Genomic DNA, 15,100 nt, shown 5'->3' on the forward strand with positions numbered 1-15,100 from the left:
ATAGACGCATAAGATTCTGCATATATGTAATGTAAATGATTTAAGTATTTCTATATCAAGGTATTATGGAATATGTCAGCTTTTTAAAAGGACTGAAACAAATAACCTATGATGTATTTTCCTCAAGTTTTGGATTGTTTTATTAAATGTCAAGGAAATATGTATGGCATAATTTTATCAAGGACATGCTTTCTAATACACATTTACAATTAATTTCAATTTTTACCAATCAAAAGGCATTTAATAATATAAAGTTATTATTTTTTCTTTTTTTTTTTTTTCCTTTCATTTTTCTTTTTCTTTAAAAAACAAAACTGAACAAAGAAAGATCCCGAGGCAAAAATCCTTTTAGGTGTAGTTACAAATATTTTAGGGGTCAGGGAGGGGACCCTATAACAGAAGAGAAAAGCACCCTAGAACGTCTTTCCCATCTTCTCTTCACTGAGGGAGACAGCCAATACACCCAAGTGGCCGTCATACCCTCTTCACTTGGAAAAAGGAGGAACCAAAGTCTTAAGACCTTTTGAAAAGACTTGTGTGTGTGTGTGAAAAGAGAGAGAGAGAGAGAGAGAGAGAGAGAGAGAGAGAGAGAGAGAGAGAGAGAGAGTAAAAGTCAGTGCTATAAATCTAAACAAGGTCTATTTTTATGTTTGTTTGTTTTTTTAAAAAAAGTTCTAAAACAACAGGAAGAAAACACATGGAAAGAAACCCCTGGCGGAGACCTGGTTAATTTCGGGAGAGGCCCTTTGTAAAGAGAATATAAAATGCGCTGGGCCCCTTCCCCAGGCAGGCAGGACCTGTTCCCACGGCCTTTGCTACCTTCTCAGCCACCCTCTGCTCCCATGCCATGTCACCCTTTCTCAATCCTTTTAAAAAATAAAACCCCCACTCTTGTGACGTGACACTGGTCCTCCTCCGTCCCCGCTGGAGAGCTACTTGGTGTCCAGCTTGGCCATCTCCTGTACGTAGATGCCGATGCTCTCGCTGTCGAAGAGCAGGAAATACACGTTCTTCAACGAGGACGAGCTCGAGTCATCGAAGTGGGCAGAGATGGCCTTGAGGGTCACCTGGGCGGCGGTCTGTTTGGGAAAGCAGTTTCTGCCGCTAGGGAAAGGCGGGAAGGCGACGGACTTCAGCTTCTTGTCCTCTGCTGCCGACAGGCAGTTCTTGATGGTCTCTTCCAGCTGTTCTTCACATTTGTCGGAGCCCCACTGGGGGATGTGACAGTGGATGACAAATTTGGCTGCGAGTCCACTGGATTGGCTGACGGCAGCTTCAGCAACTTCCAAAGGGCCTTGGGATTTGCGAAGCTCCTTTACTGTTTCCAAGAACTCTTTACCCCCAGCCTTTTCCAAGGCTTTTCCTATCTCTTCCTTGAGGTCGATTTCGGCTGTGGTTGGGTGGACGATGCCCTCCACCCTCATGGAGCCAATATGGCTGATGTCACTTTGGGTCAGGGATAGCTTCTGCCCCAGAACGAGGCTCTTGGAAGACAGGATGGTGAAACCGTCCCCCGGCCCATCTTCCGAGGTGGAATTTGATGTTCCTTCTTTATCGCCGTCCTTTGGTTTGGACTTCTTGGACGTCCGTGGCTTGGTGGCCTTGGATTTCTTATCCCCCTTCTTGCCTGAGGCGGCCTTCCTTCCTCTTTTCTCTGGGGGTGGGGAGAGGATCGTTTCTGACTTCCCTTTGGTCCCTCGCTTTTTGGCCAGCAGTTCAGGGTGAATTCTCGGCAGGACACCCCCACTGGCGATGGTCACTCCTTTCAGCAGCTGGTTGAGCTCCTCATCATTGGCAACGGCCAGCAGGATGTGTCTGGGGGCTATCCGGGCCTTCTTATTGTCCCTTGCGGCATTCCCAGCCAACTCGAGGATTTCCGCTGCCAGGTATTCAATGACCGCAGCCATGTAGACGGGTGCGCCGACACTGATCCGGTACTTGAATGTCCCTTTTTTCAGGTAACGCATCAACCGACCTACTGGAAAGATGACGCCGGCCCTGGCTGACCGGGACAGCTTGGACATTTTCTTCTTCCCGCTCCGGCCTGACATCTTGCCTCAGTTTCCCTCTCAGCTTGCTGACACGGTGGCCTCCTCCTGGCACTTAGACAATACTGGTGCTGCGCCGCGGGCTCCGGGCGCCCGGTGGCCTAGTGCGCGCCAATCCCCGGCCGCAGGTTCGGCCCGCGTGCCGCCGGTGTCGGGCAGGACCCTGTCTTTCTTGGGGTTGTATCTGTCAAGTTATTATTTTTAATCGCTATACATTTTAGGACTAAAAATATTCAATGTAACTTCAATTTACGTTTTGTAATTCAAGCGAATTTAAATATTTTACATATTTATTTACTAGCAGTGTTTTTCCCATTAATATAATTTCACATTAAGTCTGATCATGTTCTGTTTTTTACAGCTAATTTTCAGTACTTACGAATGCTTCGGGCTATAAAATGCCTTATTTTCCATTGCCTAACACAGTGACAAGCTCAATTTTCTTTCTGTTAATTTGTTTCTTCCATATATTTCCCGTTTCTCTTCTATTTAACTGAATGCATGGCAAATAATGTTGACATCATAAATTTTGTTTCCTTTAGATATTTATTCATTAGCTACCTATTGAATAACATTCTGTTTGTGTATGATTAATAATTTACTTTACCATGTATTTCATGTATTAATATATCAATTTTTATGTAGCAATACTCATTTCTAACCTATCTAGTTCACACTTGCTATTTTAAGTATTTTAGTTTCACAGAGTCTTTACATATTTTTCTTGCCTTTATATAACATGGTAGTTCCAGTAAGCGATTCAAAAGCAATTCTTTCTCCCTTTCCATCATCTATGCCATCAAGCACATGCATTTTAAGTTTAAATTAAATGGAATCCTTTGGATGAGCCAGACAGACACACGTGCTGAAAACCAACAGGACACAGCACCTGGTTTGTCTTCTAAGTTGTGAATGTCTCATTATAAAGTCATACAAGGACAGCACACATTATGCTTTTACATTCATGGGTTAATATTTGATAGATTCCCCAGGAAATGACACCTAGATCTGTAGAAAGAGTGACACTCAGCTGACTGTTTCTAGACTGCTGTGGTCAGAATGAATCCTCCAGTGTGAACATGTTAGCTGACTATATCCATGTGATGAAATTAGCAGATGCCTTGGGCATGATGAAGTACTGCTTAAAATAAAGTTCTGAGAAAAGTTCTTTTGTCCCTCTCTCTTCCCTCCATTGAGGTCACAATTGTGTTCCAGTCAGAAGATGGCAGCCATCTTGGAAATAGAAACCAGTCTTCATCAGATTCTGAGTGTGTGATCTTTAAATTCTCAGTTTTCAAACACGGAAGAAATAATTTTCTATTGCTCATCAGTCATCTAGCGTGTGGTATGTTCTGGGAGTTTATTTGAACTATGTTAATGGTGGGTTATATTTATTTATTCGAATTCAACTCACTTAGGATAAAAATCAGTACAGACAGACTTTGGGGACATGCATATATGGACATAAAAGGAAGTTCCTCCTTGTATTGTGGATTAATGTCAGTGCAAAAGTTTCTCCTCATCTCCAAGTTTATAGGTCATTACCAGGAACCAGTATCAATACTTCCCATCACTCACTGTCGATAGTGTATTAGCAGACTCCAGGAGGAATTATATTTATTCTTTTCTTGATGATAATTTTGAACAGATGTAGTATACCTCATGAATCTGAAACTACCTAAATAGTTACCATGCCTCATTAGAAGTATCATGAATGAATACTATTTTAGTATCAGGACAAGATGTTTATTTAAGCTGGTTCCGAAATGGAAATGAGGTGCCAAGAAATATAGGTAGGGATTACCATTGATGCCTTCCATCTGATATTTCTGTCTTAGTGTAAAATTTTTAAACATCTATTTATAGTTTTAATTCTCCGAGAGAATTCCTGTCAATTATGAACACAGAACTCCTTCCAAAAGCAATAGAAGTTAGTGAGGCATCACAAGGAGTCTGGGGTTAGGATTCTGAAGGGCAGGCAACACAGAGATGATTGAGTGGCTAATGATTCTACTGATTAAAAGAAAATGTTAATAAGAAGTGTTAAGTTTTCTCCACCCTAAGCGCAAAGGGGTAATGGCTTATTTTATCGGATGTTGTCCTCCAAAGGAAGAGACACCCGCAAACGTTTTTTCCTCATTCCAAGCTATCAGTGTGCTTGTGTCTTCATTACCTTTATTATGAGAAATAGCTTTTCTTCTTAAGTGTAACATAGTTCTATTTCTCTTTCTTTTAGCCAAAATCAAGGAAAGAATTATCATGACAATATTATTATTTTTAATATAAATGTGAGCAATTGCAAGTCAATACACAAAGCATAGAAATTTAAACCAGAAATGAGATGACAAAGCACATGTGTATTTTCAGTGATGCTGAATACCAATGATATATACAATTCATACTTACCAGAGAAAATTTAAGAAATTGAAAATGAAAACGTTTACCATTGAATTTTTTGATTTTAGGTTCTAGGACACTGAGGAACCTGAGGGCATGGTTCAGTGTTGGAGCACTTGCCTAGCATGGAGAGGACCTGGGTTGAAAATCACAATACTGATAAAAAAAATCCTCACAAAATTGGTGAATAATCTATGGGTTTTGTCAGTTATGTTTTCCTTGATTACACATTTAAAATATTCAATTTCCTTATTTCTTTACATAAATTCACTATTTTCTTAATATTTGAATTTCACAAGGAAGAAAATCTTTGGGTTGTTATAGATACACTGATAGCTTAAAAGTGAGAAAGGAAGGCTAGAGCGATGGTTCAGCAGTTATGAGTGCTTCCCATTCTTGTAGAGAATCTGAATTCAGGTTCCAACACTCATATCAGGCAAATTAAATCCCTTTTTGACTCTAGCTCCTGGCGCTCAAACACTCTCTACTGGCCTTCATAAGCATCTGCACTCACATGTGCACATATCCACATATAAACACAATGTGTATATGTAATTAAAAATAAAACATTTTTTTTACAATATGAAGGAAAAATCCACATTTACTTATAGGATATATCTAAAGGATAATAAAATTAAGCAAAAGTTAAATAATTTGTATGTTATAATAGTGAATTATCTGTAAATTAAATCTCAGAGAAAAGTCTTCAACAGTCACCTTATAGAAAGGTATGCTTTTGATTATGGTATATGGCTTCTAGGAGAGCAACTGTCCATGAAACAACAGCTAAGATTCTACAAAACACACAGACTATGTGAAGACACAAGACAAAAAATCCAAATAGACAGAATCCAGAGGGGAAACATGATTTTGAAGATCATGAAAGAGTCTCTGGTTACTCAAAATATCATTGTGATGGCCAGTATCTAGCCCAACACCTATTTAAACATTAGTAAAACACGATTGATTGATTGATATTCACTTAGTAGAAAGTGATTCTCAAGTGAGCCAGAAGTTCAAATTTATAGAGCAAGTGTTAAACAATGTATGATAGCCCTACTCAAGGCTGTTATAGGATGGCACTAAGCATGGCTTTGATAGTGCATGTAAGAAATAGAAACCTTCTCAACAAAGAACATTTTAGACAGAACGTCTCAACATCTAAAATAAAGTTTCACTGGATAAGATTGATAATAGTCTAGAGACCCACTGTACTTGGTGAACTTGGAGGTAGCACACTAGTAATCATTTAATCAGAGGAAAATAAGACAAATGCTGAAGAACAATTGTTTGGGTAACTCAACTCATTTCTGATAGACTATCAGTTGTCATCAATTTACATGACAATGTTGTAAATTAAGATGTATAGAAAGCCATTTAAATACTGACTTGGCAATCTTTTTTTCCAGGAATGCATCCTAAGAAATAAAGCAGCTGAGGGTAAGGAATAACATTTTATTCTCTGCTGTACTCACAGCATGTAAAACAATGTACGATACACACTAATCTGAATGTGTATATATACAACATATATGAATGTAATAAATTTGTAAATAGTGGGCTATACATTTATAGATGGGAATTGACAGGAGAAGACATACACAAAGATATTAGAACGGTATTTTTCCCAAGAAAATTAAACCAAATGTACAATAGGAACTTGACTAGAGGAAGCCCAGAAGATGTAGAACTGTTTATAACAAAAGTGATAGAAATGAGTTTGTATGGCCAAAGAAAGACTGTCATCATGACATGCTAAAAAATAAGCCGTTACAAACAATTGAACACGTCACACATTTTAACAGAATGCTATAGGTAAAGTGTTTCCTTGGAGACTGAACCCCATCCATGGTGGTTTATGGCTATAATCCCAGGACTTGAGATAAAGAGGCAGGAGCAACAGGAAGCTGGCGACAACTGGAGCTACAGAGCAAGCTTGAGGCCAGTCTGAGATGTAGGAGATCTTGTCTTAAAACAAACAAATGAAAATTTAGAAGACAAAGAAAGGCTTAGACACATATGTACTCATGGGGACTGTGACTAAATACAAGAGCTGCACAAACTCAAGCCTGACCAAAGCCCAGCATTTGTTGAGGAGGGGCTCACAAGGTCTCACCCTAGCTAAGGCATTAGTAGCCACTGATGACTGCTAGGGAGGGGAGACTGTTAATTTTCTTCAGGAATACAAACCCTGACAGGGTGCCAGAGTTCCAGTGGATGACCCTGTACCCAAGCATATCCTGGCAGCGGTGAATGGATTCAGTGTTTAAAAAGAGTAGCATTAGGCATTCTCACATTGCCAATGTATATTAATTGTGAATCAATTTTAAATGAACAAATTTTTCTCTAACTGCTGGGTGATTGTAAAGGTACTTTAGTAAGTTCGCAGTAAAGTCAGAATAGCCTAAGTGAAATTCTCAAACAAAACCATCAGATTCCTTTTGCCAATGCATTCTCTCTGATGATAAAAACTCAAATAAGTGGAGGAAATTTTAATAAGATGACAAACACAAGAAGTGCATAATGTTGGTAGGGTGGAGTGATAGGGAGAAATGGCAGGAATTGGTGAGAAGTTAGCAGGTTGTGGATTTTATCAAAGCATATTATTTGCATGAATGAATTTTCTAAGCATTACCTTTTTAAAGTTCTCTTAAATTGAAAAAGGGCCAAACCTTATGAGAGAACTTCTAGTAAATAAAGATGAGTACATTAATATATTATAAGAAAAAAGACACAGAAGACAGGTAGAGTAATTCCTTATATGGCCATACATTATTATTATTTTTTATTTCAAACTACCTCACTCCCTTGATGTCGAATGATTTTTAAAAACTAAACAAATTCTCAAAGGACAAACCTTTGATAACATTCAAGAAAAATAAAAATTATATACAGCCTTCTCATAAATAAATTTTCAAGGTATTTAAATGAAATATATTAATAGCATCATTATGCTGACTATTTTCAATGAGCCAATAATCTATTAATCTATTCTGGAGATGTTTGAATAGTGGGTAAGAGCATATATACTGCACCTATACAGAGAGTGAGAGACCTTGGAACACTTAGCCTTAAATGGGATGCCTCCAACAAATCCCTGCCCTCAGGGCTCAGGGAGCTGTAATGAAGAGAAGGTGGAAATAGTGTACGAGCCAGTGGCAATGAATGACACTATGAAAATAAGCCCTCTAAATCAACATGATCAAAGCTCATACGAACTCACAGAGACTGAGGCAGCAAGCGCACGGCCAGCACCCTTGTCCTCTATGTGCACATTACTGTTTCCAGTTTAGTGTTCCTCAGTGTATGAACAAGGGGGTCTCTGACTCTTGTGCCTTCTCTTGGACTCTTTTCCTTCTGTTTGCTTGTCTTGTCTAATCGGATGTCATAGCTTTGTTTTATCTTATTATATTTCATTTTGTTATATTTTATTATTATCTCTTAGAAGACTGTTTTCTAATAAGAGATAGATGGACAGGGATGGTAGGGAGGAACTGGGAGGGTAAGGGGCACAGAAAACTATAATCAGGATATATTATGAGAGAAAAATATCTATTTTCAATAAAAGGAAGAAAAAAACATATTATCATTTTAATATCATGTAGCAAAGTCCCAGCACCATAAGGGCAAACTCACCCATTCTTCTCTTCAGTTTTTTAACACAAAATTGTGATACAATTAAGAACTACAAAAGAAATCTCTTAAGTATTAATTTGTAAAAAGGGCATATTTAAGTAAATATGAAAACATTAAAAACAAACACAACTAACAAAATTTTCTGGCACACATTGCTGTTTAAATGTGAGCCCGTATCTTGTAGATATATTTATTTTATTATGAGAACTGTTATTTTTTAATACTTTGTATTAATTGTAGATTTTATAGATAAGATCTAAACAAAGTTCTCAAGTATCTGTCATCCAGGTTTCCTTTGTGTGATCAGTTTCTAGAACCACTTACCAAAACCTAGAAGTCCAGCAGTACAGCGATGTGAGCTGCAGTGCAGTGCTGTGAGCTCCAGTGCAGTGCTGTGAGCTGCAGTGCGGTGCTGTGAGCTGCAGTGTGGTGCTGTGAGCTGCAGTACAGTGCTGTGAGCTCCAGTGCAGTGCTGTGAGCTGCAGTGCGGTGTTGTGAGCTCCAGTGCAGTGCTGTGAGCTCCGGTGCAGTGCTGTGAGCTCCAGTGCAGTACTGTTAAGCAGCTGCAGGACAGAACTATTCAGATTCTGGAAGCTTCTGGTCTGGGGCTTTATCCCTGCTCCTATGCTGCCTTTAATTTCCTGCTCCTTACTCTCCTTCAATTTATGATATTTTCCCCATTTCCTTTGCCTGCTATGTCCTTGGCCCATTGGGAAACCAATGGCTAGGTTTTCATAGACTAGCCTGTGCCTCAAGTCTGTTCTTTTGTTATAATGTTAGCAATTTGAAGTATTAATGAGAAGGAAAGCTGAGGAGTGATATTTCCTCCATACATTATATTAAAGAAGCTGTTGTGCAAATATATATTACTGGTCACATTAACCCATATCACTTGGTCAAAGTAGTGCTGACAGGATTGTACATGTTGAGATGCTGGTGTGCACATATGCATCTGGAGACATGATATTTTGAGATTATGCAAATGTTCTATTTCTCTGTATACTTTTACTCACCAGCTTCAGCATTCTTTTACTAGTTAGAGCTAATGCATTCACTGCTTTGTTTTTCAGTGGGAGCATCTATGTCTCTAGTTTTCTTCATATCTATTTATTGGAATCATCCCTAAGGATACTGTCATTTTAGTCCCAATTAAATATTTTTCACTTATGCACTTGTATCAATATGCATTCATAGACATTTATTTAGTCATAATTAAATGTATTTTATCTTTATTTGTACATTTTAAAATTTGTATTATACAGTCATTAAAAAGGTGGCCATTGAGAACTAAAACCTTTTTGATATGCCCCATTTTTAAATTTTTCATTTCTTAATAAAACATGAAGTTCCAGGCTTATTTTCCATTTTCCTGCCCCAGCTCTAGAATAATAAACCAGTTTCCAAAACCATGCTGTTTTAAAGTGTTCTATATTTCTCTCATCGCAACATAAACTAACAACATCCTTTCAAAAGTATCTCATCACTGTGGATCTTCTCCTTTAGTTATTTTGAATTGTAAGGGGTTGATTTAATTTAATGATGGCAAGCAAACAAATCCCTGAACATTATTTTAATTAATTAGAATTAATGAATCCCTGCTAAATTTTTAAGATAAACTGAAGCATAACCAAAATTTGAAACTATGATCATATAAATATTCAGTAGTTAAATTCATTCAGAAGTGAAAAAGAATTTTGTTAAAGCTAATTGATCTGTTTGGACTTCAAGGTACTGCAAAATCACTGCCAAATTTACCACCTCCTCAGTGATCATAGCCACTGTTCAAAGACTACACACTGTATTTCTTGAGACAGGGTTTCTCTGTGTAACAGCCTTAGCTGTCCTGGAACTCACTCTGTAGACCTGGCTGGCCTTGAACTCACAGAGATCCACCTATCTCTGCCTCCCAGTGCTGGGATTAAAGGTGTGTGCCACCATCACCTGGCCACAGGAACCGCCACCAACAGGACATTTCAATTTGATATATTTTTTGGTTCTTTATCAGCATTGCTATATTTAGAATTTTATCATCTTCATCAATCATTATCTTCAGTTTTAAATTTTCTCAAGGATTTTTCTTGAGAAGCATTTAACATATATGTTAAGCTTTTAAAACTCTTATCTACCTTAGATGGACCTGCAGGGACCTCTTTGTAGGTATTTTCCAAGTCCTTACTGGGTAGTTGGATTTCATTCTCTAAGTCATTTCTGAGGCTTTGTTACGTAATCACATAAAGATAGAAATATGCCATTAGATTAGATAAAATATTCAATTGAAGTACTGAACTCTTAGAACTAACAGGAAGAAACCTCCCAGGGTCTTTATCCTCTGAATATGATAAAAAAAATTGAAAATACTACTCTATATAAAGGCATGGCATTATCAGGAATGCTTTATGAAAGATTTAAAATTGGAATACTTTCTCATTCCAAAAATTAGGCTTGACTCTTGCTTTAAAATGCTTTGAATAAATAGGATGACTTGGCAACATTAATTTCCAGTGGCTGGTACAAGATTCAGAGTTTATTTTTACTATTACATCACTGACTGTTTGCATTGTGTTTCAGTGCTTGTATTAAGTGCCTTTTATACATTTGGTGATTAAAAGGCTTTTTAGTAAGTAAAGCAGAGCTGGGAAGATCCCTCAGTGAGAGTTTAAGCTTGAGGACTTGAGTTTGGAGCCTGTGTAAAGCTATATGCAATAGCCTGATCTGTAATCCCAGTGTGTGGAAGGCATTTGGGATGCAGAGAATCCTTGCAAGCTGGAGGCCAGAGCACAGGATGCAGATCGGTCCTGAGCTGCAGGCCAGCAGGCAGGATGCAGAGAGGTCCTGAGCTGCAGGCCAGCAGGCAGGATGCAGAGCGGTCCTGAGCTGCAGGCCAGCAGGCCGGATGCAGAGCGGTCCTGAGCTGCAGGCCAGCAGGCCGGATGCAGAGCGGTCCTGAGCTGCAGGCCAGCAGGCAGGATGCAGAGGTCTTCTATAGGGGGCCCTGTTTCAAACAAGGTGGAAAGTGAGGACTGACATCTGAAGTTGTCCTCTGACCTCTGCATTTGCATGCATCATGTGACTTTATTCACACACAGAAGCATGAACACAAGCCACACGGAAACACACACACACATAGACACGATTTTTTTAAAAGCAAAGGAACTGTTCCCATCCTGTTTATTTTATAAATGAGCAGAGTAAGATGAATGAAGTTCACTGTGAGGTGGCAATGTCAAATCTCAAGCACAAATCTTATGAATTACTGGTCCCGGACACAGGTCTTGCCTGAGCATTGGGGTTGGGAGGGCAGGAAGAGGAAGCTGGAAAGCAATGTCATGTGTAAAGCTGGCAAATGCCATGGCTTCCTCAGTCTTTATACTGACCCAGCAAGGCACATACTGTGACAGCAGTGTTTGGCAAACTTTTATGCTGTTCTTTGCAGTGGCCATGCTCTGGATGGCAAAATCTGTCAGGCAGTGAGAGTCCGGGAAGCGACAATGAAAAACAACAAGCAAAGCAAAACCTTGCTCTGCCACAGGAGTCACAAAGCATGTGTTTACAGTCCTGGGTGCTACCTTGTTTTGAAGACTAGATGACTTCTCTAAAGTCACCAATAACCAGTTGTTTGCCTACAGCGCACATCCTTCCAGAGTAGTTAGAAAACCAAATTTGTTCCAGTGAACAGTGGGAACTCGAGTTAGGCTTCCTGTCTTTGACTACTGGTTACTCCTGTGACCACTGTGCAAAAAACCAAACAAACAAAAAATAAAAACAAAACAAACAAACAAAAAACAAAACACTCTACTCCAAAAGGGACTGTTTAAGAAATGAATAAATCTGTTGCCCCAAGGGCACAACCAGGTTGGTGGTCTGTAACCTTAGGCTTCTTACACCATGGAAACCATGCAACGTGTCATTATTTCTTTGAGACTGAGATTCCGAATTTCTGCCCTTGAAGTTGGATGAGGAAAACTTGTAAGTTCACCGTCTTAACCAGTTTTATGTCAACTCAACATAAGCTGTAGTCATATGAGAGGAGGAAACTTCGATTGAGAAAATGCCTCCATGAGATCCAGCAGTAGGGCATTTTCTTAATTAGTGTCATGGGGGAGGGCCCAGACTACTGTGGGTGGTGCCATCTCTGGGCTGGTGGTCCTGAGTTCTATAAGAAAGCAGGCTGAGTAAGCCTGTAAGCAGCACCTCCACTACCTCTGTACCAGCACATGCCTCCAGGTTTTATCCCTGTCCCAACTTCCTCGAGCGACGTTCTACAATGGAAAGTGTCAAATAAAACCCTTTCACCCCCAAACTGTTTTCTGTCATGTTGTTTCATCTCAGCAACAGTAACCATAACTGAGACATTCACCAATACTAACCCTTAAGAGAATTTTGTATTTTCCTCTATTTTAGACACGTGTTGTCAAACCAGATCAGTGCTATCAGCTGATTGTAACTATTCATCATCAGGAATTACAGATATTTTCATATGGCTATATGAATCATGGTAACTCTTGTGGCATAATACCCTTATCATTCCTTTGACATCAAACCTATTTGCTGGATGTCATTGTTCACTACATCCACAATGATGCCCACATCGTCTTACACCTTTTATGTAAATAATACACTGACTTTTTTATACATATAATTTTGTGTACTTGAAATGCTCTTCTGGGAAGAGATGTGACAAATTCATCAGCCAGGCCAAGGCTGACTGTTCACAAACTCACTAAGAATCCAGTTAAAAGAAGGGCGGGCTGTGTTGTCAAGTGTGGGAACTTACTTCTGTTTTCAGTATGAGAAGTTGGTCACTGTATTCATTACCAGGGCGTTGTCTATGGGCTTAGAAAGCACAATAAACTGTGTTACAGTCCTGGATACTACAGAGCCAGAAAGAAAGCACAGTCAGGGTGTTTGCATGGAAGGCGTTCCCTCAGAGTTTTCGGCTGATTGCCTTCCCCTGAAGCGAGGTGATAACAAGGAAGACACAGACTTTAGCAGACGACAAAACCTAACCCTCCAAAAAACGATCACAAACTATGTTGTCCATCATAAGGAATACATTAAACATATTAATGATTTAAATAACGTTCATGTACTTGAAGAGCAAAAACTCTAGATTTTCAAATTGTCTATCGTAGCATGTGAAGTTTAAATAACTCTTATTAACTAATTTTCAGTTTTCTTACTTTTCCTCTTCCTCCCCCCTTAAATTCATTTTTTAAAACCTTCATTGTTTTAGACTATTTCCCACTGTAGTCTCGTCTACGCTTGAGATCTTAATCTTCGTGCTTCGGCTTCTCTAGCGCCAGAATTACAGGTCTAGGTACGAGCCATCTGATCCCATTAGTTGTTCTTCTTCATATAGATCCAAGCTGTTTTATTTTATTCCACTTTTGCTGTCTCTCTCTTTTCCTCTGTTTGTCTGTCTGCCCCCCCCCCCCCCCCGCCCAGCCCCCGTGTTTGTGTGTGTGTGTGTGTGTGTGTGTGTGTGTGTGTGTGTGTGTGTGTGTGTAGGCACACATATACCAATGAGTACTGTGGATGTTGGAGGCTGACTTTCCAGTGGGTTGTCTCTCTGCACCTTGTTACAGCAGGAGCCCCTGCCTTGTCTTTGTCACTGGACATTGTGCTGTGTACTCCAGGCATCGGCTCGATAAGCTACTTCTCCCCTCCCCAATCATAACCTCCCTCTAGGATCTGTGCAAGTACAAAGGCATGCTACCACATCCACATTCAGCTCTTTATCTGAGTTTCTGAGATTGTTCTTGTCAGGCTTGTACAATGAGAAATTTTAGCAACTGATTCATCTCCCTAGCCCCCAAACTATTTAATTTTATTTAAAAATCATATTCAGAGCCTAAATGTCTTAAAATGTTCCTGTATTTAGTAAGAAATTATCCTGTTTTTTTTTTTTTTTATGCCAACCTCTGTAGGCTTGGGCCCTGGGCACATTTCACAATAAAGGCAATGTGCTTACACCATATCAACAAGCTCAAAGATCTCTGGCTTCCTTTTAGCCACTTTTTAAATATACCCCTTTGGCCTCCCCATGTGATGGACAGACAGCATAAAGGAAAGGTAACCAAGAAGAATGGGGTAGGGTGGTGGGTATTATTCAAATGACATCTATTATCTTGAGAAATAAACTATAGATACTTAGTGAGATTAAAATATTTAAAACCCCTTTCAAAACTCTGCATTTTGTTAAAGCAAAGAGAAACTGATTTCAAATTGTTTGAGGCAAGCCTAAGGGCCTCAGTGGAAAAAGGACCTCCCATCTCATCACAATAGCTCCCAGGCTACTGTAGCTTACCTTATATTGAATAATCTCATGAAATGGAGCCTCTGGTTAGCCACTGGGCACCAGGATGTGAAAGGAGGCATGGCGGGCAGACATGCACAGAGGTGGAAGATTATTTTTCAATTTAGATTTTAATATTTTAATTAGCATACATAGTATTAGACATCATTATGGCATTTTTTAAAGTGTGTTAGCACATGTCCTCCTTTCTCTCTTGCAGTTCGGGGTGCATCTATTACCCTTGTTAACTTTCCAGACACGGTCCTTTTCTCTTTCATATTCCATGTGTTCTTTTTCACCCCCATTCCCTCTTTGTCATCTAGATTTACTCTTTCTTGGTTTCCTCTCTAATTTTGGGAAGATTTTTTAATGTAAAACCAACAGAAATACAAATTTCCTTTGAAAAACATATTGAAAGATGTTGAGACATCTTTGGCGAATCCAGTGTAAAGAATTATCCTTGTGTCCGATGATATTATGGGGGATTGACCGCGAAGCTGTCTGTGATTCTACTCTTCTTCTGTTTTAATTCAGAGAAGAGTAGCCTCATATTAATCACAATTATTAAATGACTAGCCAGCACAGGAGTCACACTAGAGGCCCTGAAATTGCCTACACAGCCAATTTACAGTAAATGGATAATCAGTTAGCAAGGGTACTGTCAAATTTTTCTGTTCTGCCTTGCTTAGACCCAGGCCAGCCAAAGACCAAAGACCAGGGCATG

At 39.3% G+C, this 15,100-nt stretch overlaps 2 protein-coding genes across 16 annotated transcripts in view; both read right to left on the reverse strand.

Annotated features, from left to right (window-relative positions):
• Nlgn1 (neuroligin 1) overlaps positions 1–15,100 on the reverse strand; it is an 895,946-nt gene that overhangs the window by 401,012 nt on the left and 479,834 nt on the right. The gene's annotated exons all lie outside the window — the stretch shown is intronic.
• On the reverse strand, positions 918–2,253 carry LOC128106290 (core histone macro-H2A.2-like). Its single transcript, XM_052731700.1, has one exon. The coding sequence runs from the start codon at positions 2,049–2,051 to the stop codon at positions 933–935; it is 1,119 nt and encodes a 372-aa protein (XP_052587660.1). The 5' UTR covers positions 2,052–2,253; the 3' UTR covers positions 918–932.

Source organism: Peromyscus californicus, unplaced genomic scaffold, assembly GCF_007827085.1.
Source record: "Peromyscus californicus insignis strain IS unplaced genomic scaffold, ASM782708v3 Scaffold_9__1_contigs__length_137607984, whole genome shotgun sequence".
In the NCBI taxonomy this organism is placed as follows: Eukaryota; Metazoa; Chordata; class Mammalia; order Rodentia; family Cricetidae; genus Peromyscus; species Peromyscus californicus.